At 40.4% G+C, this 14,255-nt stretch overlaps 1 protein-coding gene across 1 annotated transcript; it reads right to left on the bottom strand.

The window, feature by feature from the left end:
- Nucleotides 1–1,362: 1,362 nt before the first annotated feature.
- Nucleotides 1,363–13,765, bottom strand: LOC139714187 (twinkle mtDNA helicase-like). The gene is made up of 12 exons (XM_071625904.1): nt 13,483–13,765; nt 11,606–11,847; nt 10,092–10,279; nt 8,708–8,864; nt 7,706–7,827; nt 7,350–7,521; nt 6,666–6,800; nt 5,724–5,797; nt 5,002–5,116; nt 4,070–4,261; nt 2,728–2,856; nt 1,363–1,703 (listed from the first exon to the last, which is right to left on the bottom strand). Exons 1-12 carry the CDS (start codon nt 13,763–13,765, stop codon nt 1,467–1,469), a joined length of 2,046 nt encoding a protein of 681 aa, XP_071482005.1. The 3' UTR covers nt 1,363–1,466.
- Nucleotides 13,766–14,255: the final 490 nt, after the last annotated feature.

Below are 14,255 nucleotides of genomic sequence, written 5' to 3'. Positions count from 1 at the left end.
GACTGGATGTTACATGTTATCCCAATAGGTAGCGTAATGATGTCTGTTGCACTACTAGCAATACAGATAGTAGTTAACAGTATCCCTTTTAGTAATGATGTCGGGCATAAATAATATCCATCAAACATTTGTACAAAATGGCACACAGAGCATGGTAGCCTCTCTTGTATGTATCTTTATGTATGCATGTGTGTGGGGGGTACATGGTCATATGTACAGACTGCAAACAAGTCCACTGTATGACATGTTAAGAACTGTCAATATACATACCCTCAACACACATCACTTTTTCCAATACATTAGATAAACTTAAACTGACTGAAGGCAAGAGAGCGCTTTGTTGCAGAAAAGGAAGAGCAAATATTTCAAGATGAATAATCACCTTAAAAAGAGTGCAAGAAGATAGCAAGATGACTTAGAGTTGAAGGAAAAAAAAATGCAAGGAAGTTTGATTCTACTTCTGAAAAGAAAAGGAGACTCTGAAGGCAGAAACTGAGCACCAAACTACTGGTAGGTGTTCAGTACATAAAGAGTTGGGAGAAACACAAAGGAAGCTGCCACCCAACAGAGAAGAACAGAAAAACCCTGAGATAACACAACAGCGCCCTCTGTAGGTACAGTGTGCACAATCTTAGATTTCTACAACCACAAAAAGGAAAAGAGAGAGAGAAGGAGAGAGAAAGAGTGAGAGGAGAGCTTGGAATCAATGATTATGATTGAAATGCAAGCATATGTCTTAATAATAATAACAATAAGGTCTTATTTACCCAGGGTAACCTCTTCAGTGTTGCCACTGCTCTACCAGAGGGTCCTGCTATTACATGTATTATTACCCCAGCGTTGCCAGGTACCCATTTATACACCTGGGTCGAGAGGGACATGGTGGGTAAAACATCTTGTCAAAGGACATAAGCGCTGGGCGGGATTCAAACTCGGGTCCTCCGATCGGGAGTCGGGAGTCTTATCCACAATGCCACAACGCCCCTTGTTGAATAGCTGCTCCACAGAGCTGAATAATCTTCATGATTCCAATTATTCAAGACTTAAATACAAGAGAACAAAAAAAAAAAAAAAGATTTAGAAAGGAATATGGCATGAGGAGAGCACACGTGCCAAGTAAAAATGACTGGTTTACTAGCATTCTTGCTAACTGCAAGTATACGTATACAATACAGGATGGTCCTGAGAACCAGAAAGCTTGCTCTGGACTCAACTAGGACTTGCCTAGCACAGCAGCAAATAATGCACAGAAATTAGATTAGATATCAACCTGAACTCTGCAGGAACAAGCGAATTGAATTATTCATTGCTATGTCTGGGCTAAGCAGAAAATCTCCATCTTCAATGTACTTGTGTGCTTTGAAGGTCACCTTACCCAACTTGACGGTAAACTTGCTTGCAGTAAGAGTCACCTCATTTGTTGGCAGAGCCACACAGTATCCATCTCGAGGCCATGAACGCGCGCCTCATTCTCCGATTCCGATCTCATCCTCTGTCTTGCTCTTCAACATCATTCCCTCGAAGAGTGCGTACGCGTCTCCCTCGGTCTTGGTGCCGGGCGCTCCCTCCGCATCACCTCGATCGGTCTTTGATGACCGCTTGACCTTCTGCTTGGTCTTGACTGGCGAGGACATGGTCAAGGTGTCCTTGTTGAAGGTCAGGGGTACAATGCCGAGGTCACCATCAAAACGATTCTTGACCACCTATTTGAGGAAAGAATCAATGTATTGTATATCGTCATTATCACCATTTACATATATGTAACTACTGTACCATAATTAATCTGTTCTGCTATTCATAAGCAAACTAGTATTTCTGCAGCTGTGTATTCTGTATCTCATCAACTATTTCTATTAAAACTAACTTTTGATTGTTACCTTGTTTTTCTGCTGTTATCAGTTTGTTTTAACTCCCTGTATGAAGCAATGTTTGAATGAAAATGAAATGTTTCATCACACGATCAATATTTATCTCTGCTTTTGATGTTCACATCTGTTTGTTTGCTGCTGTCTTTTTTAACCCTTTGAAGACGGATTGATTTTCCTATAACATGCATTTCCCACTTAAACCAGCCAGAGAATACTCATGACTAGTCTTCAACAGGTTAAGGAGATTCAACTCAGTCATTTGGTTATCATGGTTTATTTAAAAACAAACAAACAAACAAACAAACATGTGACATGCCACCTTCTGATCTTGTTCCATGTAACAAAAAGTCAGCTAGAACATGAAGTTGCATTTTATGATATTCAAGCAAAGTAGTAATCAACTCAGCTTGCTGCTTAAACACTTTATTTGAATTCATATAAAGTGTTGGGATTTGAACTGAAGATCTCATTGTTACAACTTTAATACAAGCTCCTGCCTAACTACCTACTGAGCCAACATTTTACTGTACATGTATTGCCTTATTAGAAGTGCAATATAACATTTAACTTCCTCACAGGAGCTACATCCCCCCCCCCCCCCCCCCCGAGATTATATTTTCCCAAACCCCGCAGCACTAAGAAAAATATTGTACTGATGGGAAAATATAACTTCCAAGGGACTGTGAAGTATTATGTTATAACAACAGACAAAGTTGACATAAAGTCACTGCTCACCATTATAACAATTTCTATCTTCGCTACATTAGTCACATGGATTACATTATGACCAATTACCAAACAGCTTTAATGGAGACCATATAATACGGTTTATTGCCTGCCCCCACTTCTTCTGGCCCACCTGTATGTACTTGCGCCCCTTGAGAGTGGTTAGACGCCTGTCCTGGAGAATCAAGACGTTATCAGCCTCCTGGCTGGCCTTGGCGCTGCCAAAGATGGATGCTGTCTGGAGCTCATCTGACTCTTTCTCCTGAAAACCAGACAAAATAATTAAACAATCATGCTAATAAAGGGCATTTAGATTTGTATATTGTGGAGCTACCATAATAACAGAATCTACTGCACATTACAAAATAGTAGTCATGGCATGCATAATTGAAACCTAAGGAGCATTTTCAGAAGATGAGTTTTTAGCCTGGTCTTAAACTCATTAACTGTAGCTGCTTGCCTTACCAACAGAGGGAGATTATTCCTTAATTTCAGGGCAGCATACACTGTTCATGAATGCACAGTCACCAAGGGTAGCTTTTGATTTCAGTGAAGGATACACAAACAGTGTTTGATCCTTACTATTTTTGAGATGGTAGAATGTTTGAAATGATGATTTCATATCAACAAGTTCCTGTATGTGCACCGGTGTTGTACAATGAATAGCTCTGTATACTATTAGCAATACTAATACAATTAATAAGAACAAATAATCCTCTGTTTCAAACAATTATAACCTCCTATCTACAGAACATACAGCAGGAAAACAAACCACCTCAAAATTATATTCATATCTAGAGCCTCATAAATTAATTAGTTTTTAATTCAGTACTCGAAAGTTTCCTCTTTTGTATTCTCAAATCTTCCAGTAACATCCAACAAGACAAACAATTATTTTCCTTAAGTCATCACATTTGGCTCTTGATGGATTTGCTTGGTCAAAATGAATCCTGAGATTTTAGTCTACAAACTATAAAAGAGAACAAGAAAAGCACTCTGAGAGTGCAGACCTCCGCCAAGAAGCTACTCTCCACTGATGATCTTGCTCTTCCATGGAGATCAGTGATTTCCACCCATACGTATGCATCCTGAAAAATCGCCCAATTTCTCAATATAGAAGCCTTTGTTACATCATAAACCCTCAGCCGCACGGCGCGCTTCGCCCTAGCAGAAACTCAGAGCACGCACTTTAGTGCACATATGAAAACCTCAAAAATGTGCAGCTTGAACTCGAAGTTCATTGACCCGACCTGCCAAAATATCGAAAATCCTTCATAAAATCCATACAAATTTCCAGATCACTACCAAAATTTAATCATCTGTTCCTTGAGTCATTCTCAACATTTCCTGTAAGTTTCATCCAAAGCCATGCACAACTTTTTGAGTTATTTTGCACATGGCCAACAAACAAACAGTAATGAACAGGAAGAGATGGGTGCTGATAAGATATCCTTTCCCTTTAATTGGTAACACACCTTCCTTGGATGAATCACTACCGTCACATGACAATTGTTGTACGTGGCAAACTTTCGGAAGGCGGCGATGATGTTGTCGTAGATGGCAAAGCGGTCCATGCTTGTCTGGCGGTCAGAGAAGCCGACCATGAACTGCAGGTTGTCCAGGATGACGTGCTCGATGTCGTGGACGTAGACCGAGTGCGACATCGCCTTCAATGACAAAAACATGTGGCATGTAACTCTGCCTGATCTCTTTGCTAAGATATTTAGTAGTTGTTCTCATGAGCTTTAGTTTGATGTAGCATTCTGACCTACTAAACCCCTTCAGAGGACTACATGCTATGGTGAAATTAGGCTGAAGAGTGATGTGAGCAGTCGCAATTCATAACATAATCAAACTTTTATGAGAGAAATGCACCAGTCAGAATCCAAACGTCTATCTACTGGTAGTTGTATTAATAACATTCTAGAAGAATTGACTCTATTTTGTCAGCAAAGAAAGCAACTCATTTAACAGCCCACAACTGCTAGTCTGAAAATGAAATAATCCGTAACAGCAAAAACTAGTGTTGAATAGGGTTTGAAAGATGTGGAAACAATATCCTGTAGCAAATTGGATATTAATGGAGGCGAAATACAAGCTTTCATCCTGTAAATGTCAAAAGTCTTAAAGTTTTTAGGAATCGGATCTCAATAACCATTTGACAGAAAGGATACTTCTTATAGCGCAGCCCTCTTATAATGCAACACATGAATATTTTGGACAACTCAAATTATAGTGTGACAAGGTATCAACATGGTAATGGATCATCACTTTAAAACACACCACAGCCAATGTAACTATGTGCATATATTGAATGCCTCTCAGCAACATAGTATTCCATTACCTCCAACACTATTTATCTACTACCTGAGTACCGTAACATGCCATCGAGAAGATTCAAACTCACGTCGATGACAGTTTTCAGGTTTTGCTGTCCGTGGAACGTCATGAAATAGAGCGGAAGCAGCTCAAACTTGTCCGCCCAGCGGTCAAACTTGTCGATGTTCTTTTCCAGGCTGCACCTGGATGAAGCACAGGGACAGAAGCATAGGATTCTTTTTTATTTGTTTCTAAAGTTAGACTTTGATGATCATTCAACACAAGCTGACCTTGATTCCCATGAATTAGGACTATTTTGGGAATAATATTCGCTAAAATAGGTGTTTTCATCAATATCCCATACAACTGTATTTGACTATCAAATGATGTTCATGAAAATTGGAACCCTGACGTGAATTTACAGTGTAAGATATTACATCTATACCTGAAAACAGGACTGTCCCCTCTAAGTACGAACATTTGGCAGGTCGATGATTTAACTAACATGACAGCAATGGTCTCATCTCAAAATATATGGATTTAAAGGCATGGACTATTCACGGGCATACTGACAAATGACATAATTTTCAATGTGAGGGACTTTGCACCTAGGCCCAGTGGGGTTGGTGTATTGCTGAAGACGTTGTGAGATATGTTGCCCTTAAACATGCTTATCAACGTTATTTAAAAAAAAATATATGTATGAATTTTGCCCATAATGAAACAATGAAATTTGGACAGCACATAGGGAGGCAATGCTGCATTACAAGTTGAGTGTTGACAAATTCAAAAGAGGAAATCTCTACTTACTGAGAAAATTGTGTCAGCATGATTTTCGCCAGACGTACATTTTGTATTTCAAAGCTGCCCCATAGAGTATTAACCTGTATGAGGGAGAAAAATGTGCAACATAAACAAATAAACCATCATTATCATCATCATCAATATCATCAACATCATCATCATCATCATCATCACAATCATCACCATCATTAACTTCTTCTTCATCATCGTATTCATAATCGTTACCATCATCACCATCATTATCATCATCACAATAAACATTGCCATCATCATAATCACCGTCACCACTATCATCATCATCTTCTTCATCATCATTTTTCCTCATGACTACGATTCCTTTACAAATATCCACATTAGTCAACACCATTCTGATAGTCAACATCATCAACAAAACTGGTAAGGGGACGCCCTTCTCTGGAAAGGCTAAATACTCAACTTGGTGAAAGCTCATGATTTCACTATTAAAGGGGCATAATCCCGGTAGTGTAGAGAGCACTGTTGATGAAACTGCCGATCACCGTTAGCATTGATACGAAGATTACCAAAGTTGAGCTGTCATCAAGAGTAAAGTGCGTAGGTGTTGCTAAGTAACATTGCCTTCGTTGTCTTCTCTGCGCATCGCGCAGTCTGTAGTAATGCCAGGGTGCGTGCATATGTGCTTGTTATTATGACATCACAAAAGAAGTTTGCTAAAGCTGTCATCCTCCTCAGCCGAATCATGAGCCGCACTGTGATCGGACCACTGACTACAGTGGATCGGACTTCTTCGGACTCGGGGAAGTGGACCAAAGCGTAAGCGCTAAAGAGGAGTCGATAGCGTAGGTCTCTATAGGAAACTTGCGCCGTACGCCCGGGTACGCATTTGACTAAAACACCAGGACCATGCACCTTTAAAAGAACCTTAAGAAATAGTGTTTTGTCTTGAGATTTATAGGGTAACTCACTCACCCCCTGCATGCAAAGGTCTAGGGAGTATTCCGACATGAAGGTGGTCTTTCCCGACCCTGTAGGACCAGTGAAGACAGTCAGCTCGCCCCTCCGGTGACCCTTCATATGTTTGCTTAGCAGCGGGAAGCGCTTCCACTGAAAATGATTTAAAGACAAATCCCTAGTGATGCTTTCTAAAAACATCTGAAAGTCATAAGAGAAGCAAGTAATTTTACGAAAAAAGCAGCAATCACAGTTCAGAAAAAAAACAGCAAACATGCCTTACAAGAAATGACCAAAAAAAAAATGAGAAAAATGAGAAAAAAGTAAAAATTTTGCAACAAATCTGAACCTCTTTTTTGTTACTGTACTTCCTCGAATACATGCAAACAGTGTTATTTTCACATTATGAAGCTTTTGCAAATTGCAACTGACATTCAATGCATTGTGTACAATCGCAGGCATTTTGCTTTCGCAAATCTTGGCTCCTCGTAAAATTTGCACAAGTTTTATGTAAGCAAAAATTCCTGGATATGAAGTTCAGCATTTATACCATAAAAATAAAAAATTCCACTAGGCTCCTAATCTAATATCAATGAGTAGGTCCTGAGGGATCATATCTCCAAATCTGGTGCTATTATCCGCTCTGTAATGGTACTCTCAGAATTTAATGTTAAGTGACGTGACTATAGGGTAAATGCCCACCTTGACTCCAGCCACCTGCTCAGCGTGTGTCAGCTCCCCAAACACCTCATCCCTGAGGGTGCGGAAGGAGACGATGGACTTGTGACTCATGGGCGTGGCCTGGCGGAGGATATTCTTCAGGCTCCGCCCCTCGTTGAGGGCACGGAGAGGACTCGGCTGGGAGTCCAAGGGTCTGTCCGAATGAAATAGGGGAGACAAATTTTGTGAATTTAGATGTAGGACTGATATTACTGATTTGTGAAATCAATAGCTTTCTCATTGAAGGTAACACTCTTGAGGAAACCATTACCATTGTGTACATTTGTCACCTTTGACATAGCATGGAAACGCACATGTATTGATAATGTCCACTCTACCTTACAAAGTAGCATCGCTTGGGATTGAGCTTTCTGGCAAAGCTCTTGGCTGCTTCCCACGATCTCATGTCATTCCCAAACCACAGCACAATCTTGTGAAACTGCTCGAGAAGCGGCAAAACCTGTTGTGGGACACAGAAAAACAAGAGATTGTGTAATATCTAGGCTGCACAACAGTACGAGCTCAAAAACATAATTCCCTAATTCATTTACGGTACATCCAGTATTCAAGCTCCTTTCATAAACTTTTGGCTTTGGCACTGCTGCTAATAATGTAACTTATGATATGGCGGGGGGGGGGGGGGGGGGGGCGGGTGTGTTGTGGCATAGCGGAAAAGACTCCTGACTCCCAATTGGAGTATGCAAGTCCGATTCCTGCCCAGTGCTTACCTCCTTGGACAAGATGTTTTTACCCACAATGTCCCTCTCGACCCAGGTGTATAAATGGGTACCTGGCAACACTAGGATAATAATAATGATGGCAGGGCCCTCTAGTAGAGCAGTGGCAACACTGAAGAGGCTACCCTGGATAAAGAAGACATTATATACTGTACCACCTCATAGATCCAGGGTGGCTTCTTAGTATTGCTATTAGTTATGCTGGATGATTTACAATAGGGTAAAAGGGGACATTGTGTGTACAAATCTTGTCAGAGAATCTGAGCTTTAATCATCATTCTTAAGGAATCATGAGCTTCTGTTTTATAGTGGTTTTGATGGTGGTAATGATAATGATGATGATAACAACGGTAATGGTAATGGCAATGGTAATGATAATGGTAATGGTAATGGTAATGGTATCGGTAATGGTAATTGTAATGGTAATGATAATGATGATGCTTATGACAATTAAAATAATAAAAGTGGTAATCATAACGATTATGAAAATGATGATGATGATGATGATGATGATGATGATGATGGATGATGATGCTGAAGATGTTGATGAAGATGATACTAGTAGTGATGATGGTGACCATGCAAATGATATCAGTAGTTTACCTCTTGGGGTAGGTAGGATATCCCTCTGGGCAGTGCTATTGCTGTCTGACCAGTCACCTCATTAACGGTCATGGCATCCAGCTCACTGGACGTTATGATGACCTCGGCAAAGTGCGGCTGGATGAGGTGGTAGCCGAAGAGACCGGGAGAAAAGTCTCTGTATCATGGGCAGAATGGAAGAAGAGATGAGTCTAGCATGAAATGATTTCAACATCATGCCTACTCTTCATACCCAACAGTTTTCAAGACCATATGACAACTTACTTCAGAATGGAAGACATACACCTCCTCATCATGTGGAAATTTTTCTCTAAGATTGTGCTCACCTAAACTTGGTGTAAGTTCTGATTCATCCAGGTAACATTCAATAAAGGTACAAAATTGAATCGATTCATCTGGACTTACTGTTAAGATTCAGACGAGTTGATGAAGCGTTCAGGATAGGACGTGAAACCATTCTCGGAATCGAAACAGTATGTCCAGATGAAATGATTTGATACTTAAACTTGCACAAAAATAAAAGCACATGAACATTTTCCTGAATATACAATTTGAATAGGTCAAGAAATACTTTTTCCTGCAAAATTTACACAAGTGAAGTTCACTAAAATGGCTTTGAGCCAAAAATCAATCACAGGAAAGTTTCCATGTTTCCAGTACTTTGATTTCAAAGTCACAACAATACACTAGACTATACCAATACCCCGAGCAAGTGTTCTTGTCCAGTCATAATTTCTTAGGATTGTCCTCTGACCAGACTGGTCCATACGATGGTTTCCATTATGATGGTTTCCATACATGGACATTTCTTTCTGGGGACCTTGTAAAGAGCTTTTCAATTCACCTCATCTTATCAAGTCTTTACATCCATGGAATTCAGTTTCCGTACAGCTGTTATTGCTACGTCAGGCAAGCCACACAGCAAGCTTTATGGTCTTCAGAAAGAACATTGGTATTAATGGTAAATATGAAATTAGAATACAATATACATCCAAAGCCAGGAACATTTAATGACTAGGCAGAACAATTCACCAACACATTATAAAAATGTGCATGTTCATTGATAGCTTTAGGTTGCAGGGTGGTTGCAACTGTTTAGCAAAATTAAAATAGGTCACAGGTTTACTACAGAAACACAGCATTCTTCCAACTCATTCACAGTCTTTGTTCGAAGTTTACTATTCCTGAATGATATGAAAAGGTATAGCTTTCATACAGTGATGGTCTCAAGGAAAATTGGGCATGAAACTTCATATTTTATAATGTGAATTTCAATTACTTGAAGTCATCATGATCATTTTGTACCATTACTTTTATAAGGCAATGAATCAACATAGCAACACAGTGATAAACCTTGTGAAATTGTCCTTGTGTAAACACCCACCTTGGCATGACTGTACCCTGTACACTCTTTACTTCCTGGTCTTCTGTCTCATCAGGGTCCAGTTTGCACGGTTCTACCAGACATGCACCCCTAAACTGATTCTCTGGACCATACTGAGGAAAGAGGAGGGTTTTGCGCTTGGCATCTGTCCTCACTCCAAATTTGTCAAATATCTCTGACGATATTGGCTGTAAAATGAATGATAAAAGCATTAAACAAAGACAATAGGCAAATAATCAAGAGACTAGAGAAGCACTCTGAAAGCGCAGACCTCTGCCAAGCATGCAGCTCATTTCCACCACTGATCTTGTTCTTCCATAGAGATATCAGTGATTTCCACCCATACGTACTTATAGCATTGTGTGCTGAAGTCGCCCAATTTCCCAATATAGAAGCCTTTGTTACGTCATAAACCCTCAGCTGCACGGCGCGCCTCGCTCTAGCAGAAACGAGAGCACGCATTTTAATGAGCGCATGCAAACCTCAATACGCGCAGCCTGAACTCCCAAGTTCATTGACCCTACTTGCCAAAATGTCAAAAATCCTTCATAAATTCCCCCAAAATTCTCGGATCACTACCAAAATTTAATCATCTGTTACTTGTATAAACCTTTCCTGCAAGTTTCATCCAAATCTGTTAACTACTTTTTGAGTTATTTTGCACACGGACAAACTAACTAACACACGAACACACAAATCAACAGTAACGAAAACATAACCTCCTCCCTTGGCGGAGGTAATAAAGAAATATGAATAATAGATTCATATATCACACACAGTATCATGCAACATATTTTGCAAGCAAAGTATTTTAAGATTTGAGGCTTGCAAGACAATTTTGCCAGTAGTGGACGTGCAATCACGAATCAGCAATGAAATCAAGAAGCAGAATTAGGAATTTCACATTTCGGATACAATATACAGAGCATTTGTTAAATGCAAGCCATGAGTGAGTAGAAGTCAACTCCCAAAAATTCATATGAACACAGTGAAATATGCTGGGTGTACAGTCTATGCTCAGAAAATAACAAATTTAACTGTCATATAAAAACAAAAGTTGAAAATAGATTTATGTGGAATCACCATGACCCAATGATAGCATATATAAAACTGACTCTTTCTGAACTTATGTCAATAGAGAGATACGTGGCACATAAAGAATTAATGTGCATAATGAGTTCATGATTGCTATCACTTCTCTGTAAACATGGGAATATCAAAGTAGATCAATTTTCAAGTCTATGTCAAAACGTAATGCGACTTCTACACACTTAAGTTGACTCTACTCAATGATGTGAACTTGAATGCAGTGGCACTGTATGTTAAAGTGCAAGCTTCAGAATTGGTATGGTGATGTACAAGTACATAGTGCTGACTGGTTCATCCCTGGATTCATTTATAGCAGTGAGCATGAGATTAATGTGCATTTTGGAATCAGCTATCTGGCAGCCGTTTGGTTGTGTGTGTTTTTATCTGCAAACTTTACAGAACACAAAAGTCAGCAGCTTGCATACCTCTGCAGAGAATTTGCTCTTGATGTTTCTCAGGGAATCGCTGCGAAGTTCGCCAAGCTTGACGCTCTTCTCCCATAACGCTCGTGCCTCGTCAACCTCCGACCTCCACTCCTGGTCGCAGGACTTCTCCTCGGGCAGGGCGAGGGCGCCCTTCTTCTTTGTCTGTCGTTTGGCGATGGCGAGGCTGTCGGCGAGGTAAGACCAGCTGCCGCACACTTGGCTGCAATGACACTGACTGTGGCCTGAGAGACATGAAAGATAAAGGACAATTGAAAAGATAATATTCAGCTCAGCTGATAGCTGTTGGCACACTGCAACCTGGCGGCCTTGAGATGGCAAAACAACGTATCTACATCCAACATCATTTCCAGTAAATCAAGTCTGAAGTTTCGCAAACCTACAGCCCTTCTTCTGTTTTCCTTAAACACTTCATATCTTACCCTAGAAGGGCCAGTAGTATCAGTAATACAGTGAATGCAAATTGTTTTCACTAGACCTTTTATTTCTAAAATAATTTGCATTTAATCAAAACATACATTGTTTTGCCGTCTCAACATAACCACACTATTGCCATTGGTACGTCAAAACAATGTAAGTCTCGATCATATATAATGTCCTACAATGTCAATATGCGTGCACTTCCGTAGCCGCGCGCAGCATGCAGCCTATTACTGCATAAATATGTAGATGGCAAAACAATGTGTTGCATATAAGATACGTTGTTTTGCCATGTCCATGCCCAACGTGTGTTGAGCAGGGGCAAGCGTATCAACGCTTACATTGTTTTGCCAACAAAACTTTAACAATTTCCACTGGGAGGGAGTGTCATATCTCAGTAACGGAACCGGTTCTGAATTCAAGATTTGGTCAAGAGTTACATTATACTAAAATAAGCTGAAGTATGTGACTAAAGTCAATTTTCATGAGTTTTTGACTTACGTTGTTTTGCCATCTCACTGCTGCTGGCATTACTGACAATTCTTCGCAAACAAGGGACAAAATTCAATCTACAAGATGCTTAAACTACAAGTACTGATCTTAATGGCAATGTCATACCCTTCATACAGCTCGCACTTCCGGTACATCATGTCTATAATGCAAAACTTTCTGTATGTGTATACTGTCTCCATGATTAATAATTGTTGTTGCTACATTTAGACTTGCTCAGTTTTGTTAGGTGGAGGCTTGCATTTGCAAGATACGGCATGCAACTGGAAAAACTCACAGACTCTCACAGATATTGAGTTAATCTCATGTAATGGGCTAATCTTCTTGTCATCCAAACAAATTCAAATCAAAGTCAGAAAAGGTCCTTACTACAGAGAAATATACATGTAGTAATGTCCATCAGTAAGTGGAACCAGAACTCATTTTCTTTTCTTTTTTTTTACACTAAGAATAATGTGCTTGAGCGAGTTCTAATGAGTGACATTTTCATTCCAAAGCACCTAAGCAAATGTCAGCAAGTTTCAGTTTGGCCATAATTTGTCCTTGCTGTGAACAGAACTGGGGCAAATTTAGAAGTTATCTTCTTACCTTCTTGTCCTAAAAACAGGCACCTTGGCGAGTTTAAATTGGTTGCTTTCTAATTTTCTTGTCATAAACAAGGTACCTCAGCAAATCTCAACAAGGCTCTTCGTTGCCTTTGACTCCTGATCAAATCTGCTGGCCAGGTTGGGGGAAGCTGCCTTCATGCTGTTTTCTTCAATTCAACAAATTGCCTCTCAAAAAACTTACATGAGTTGAAGAAGTTGCCTTCTTGCTCTAAGGAAGGCACTTAGGGGAATCTTAGCAAGTTGCCTGCTCACTACATGTTAAGCACCAATATACTTGTGTCTGCAAACATTTGCAAATATTACAGATCACTGGCGCCCTACCTGTGGTCATATTCACATACAGGAGCTTTTCTCTAGACTTTGCAGTTTTTTCCGATGTGGAAGGATGGTCACTGCAGAAGGGACATGCCGTCTTGAGGCACGTGTAGCCCGTTGAAACTGTGCAACCGTGGCTCTTGAGTGACTGCCTCATCTCTGTCAGCGATGGGGTGGCTGTAGCCTCGACTGTCTCATATTTCACCCACCTAGGTATGCTTGTCGCAGTGAGGAATGTCCTGGCGAGGGAGTGGTGTCCCCCACAGAGTTTTTGGAGACTGCTTGACATGTCTAGTATTTGATAAGGTGCCCTCAGCAGCCAATGATAAAACACAGGTCCAGCCTACATGCACTGCATTGTGACAGAGACCAAGAATACAGAAAGAGAGAGAGACAAGTTTCAAGGCATGACACAGCTCACAGGAGAAACAGTGTGCCTGTGATGATGAGGCCCATAAACCCACATTATGCAGTATAACTTGGAGTGGGAGTCATTCCTCCCTCAACAAAATATGGCAGGGGTGGCCCGGGCCGTGGCATGGGGGCAGTGATCCCTGCTTTTTGCCAAACAATTTCTGGATTAGATGGTCACGGTGATAATAGTTGATACTAATGGTAATATCATATCATTGATAGGCCTACACTAGCATGGCTAGAACATCATATGGCATGCACCACTTGGGTCTTTACTGCTTTGTATAGACCCTAAGTTATCATATTTACTCGTGCTTGTTTGTGAGTTGTGGATGTGTAGAATGGTCGATGGTCTTGACGCTTGT

This window comes from Diadema antillarum, unplaced genomic scaffold (assembly GCF_040938485.1).
Source record: "Diadema antillarum isolate AM-2024a unplaced genomic scaffold, OU_Dant_1.0 seq00002187_RagTag, whole genome shotgun sequence".
In the NCBI taxonomy this organism is placed as follows: Eukaryota; Metazoa; Echinodermata; class Echinoidea; order Diadematoida; family Diadematidae; genus Diadema; species Diadema antillarum.
The sequence above is the reverse complement of the archived record's forward strand: the minus strand, read 5'-3'. Positions and strand labels throughout refer to the sequence as shown.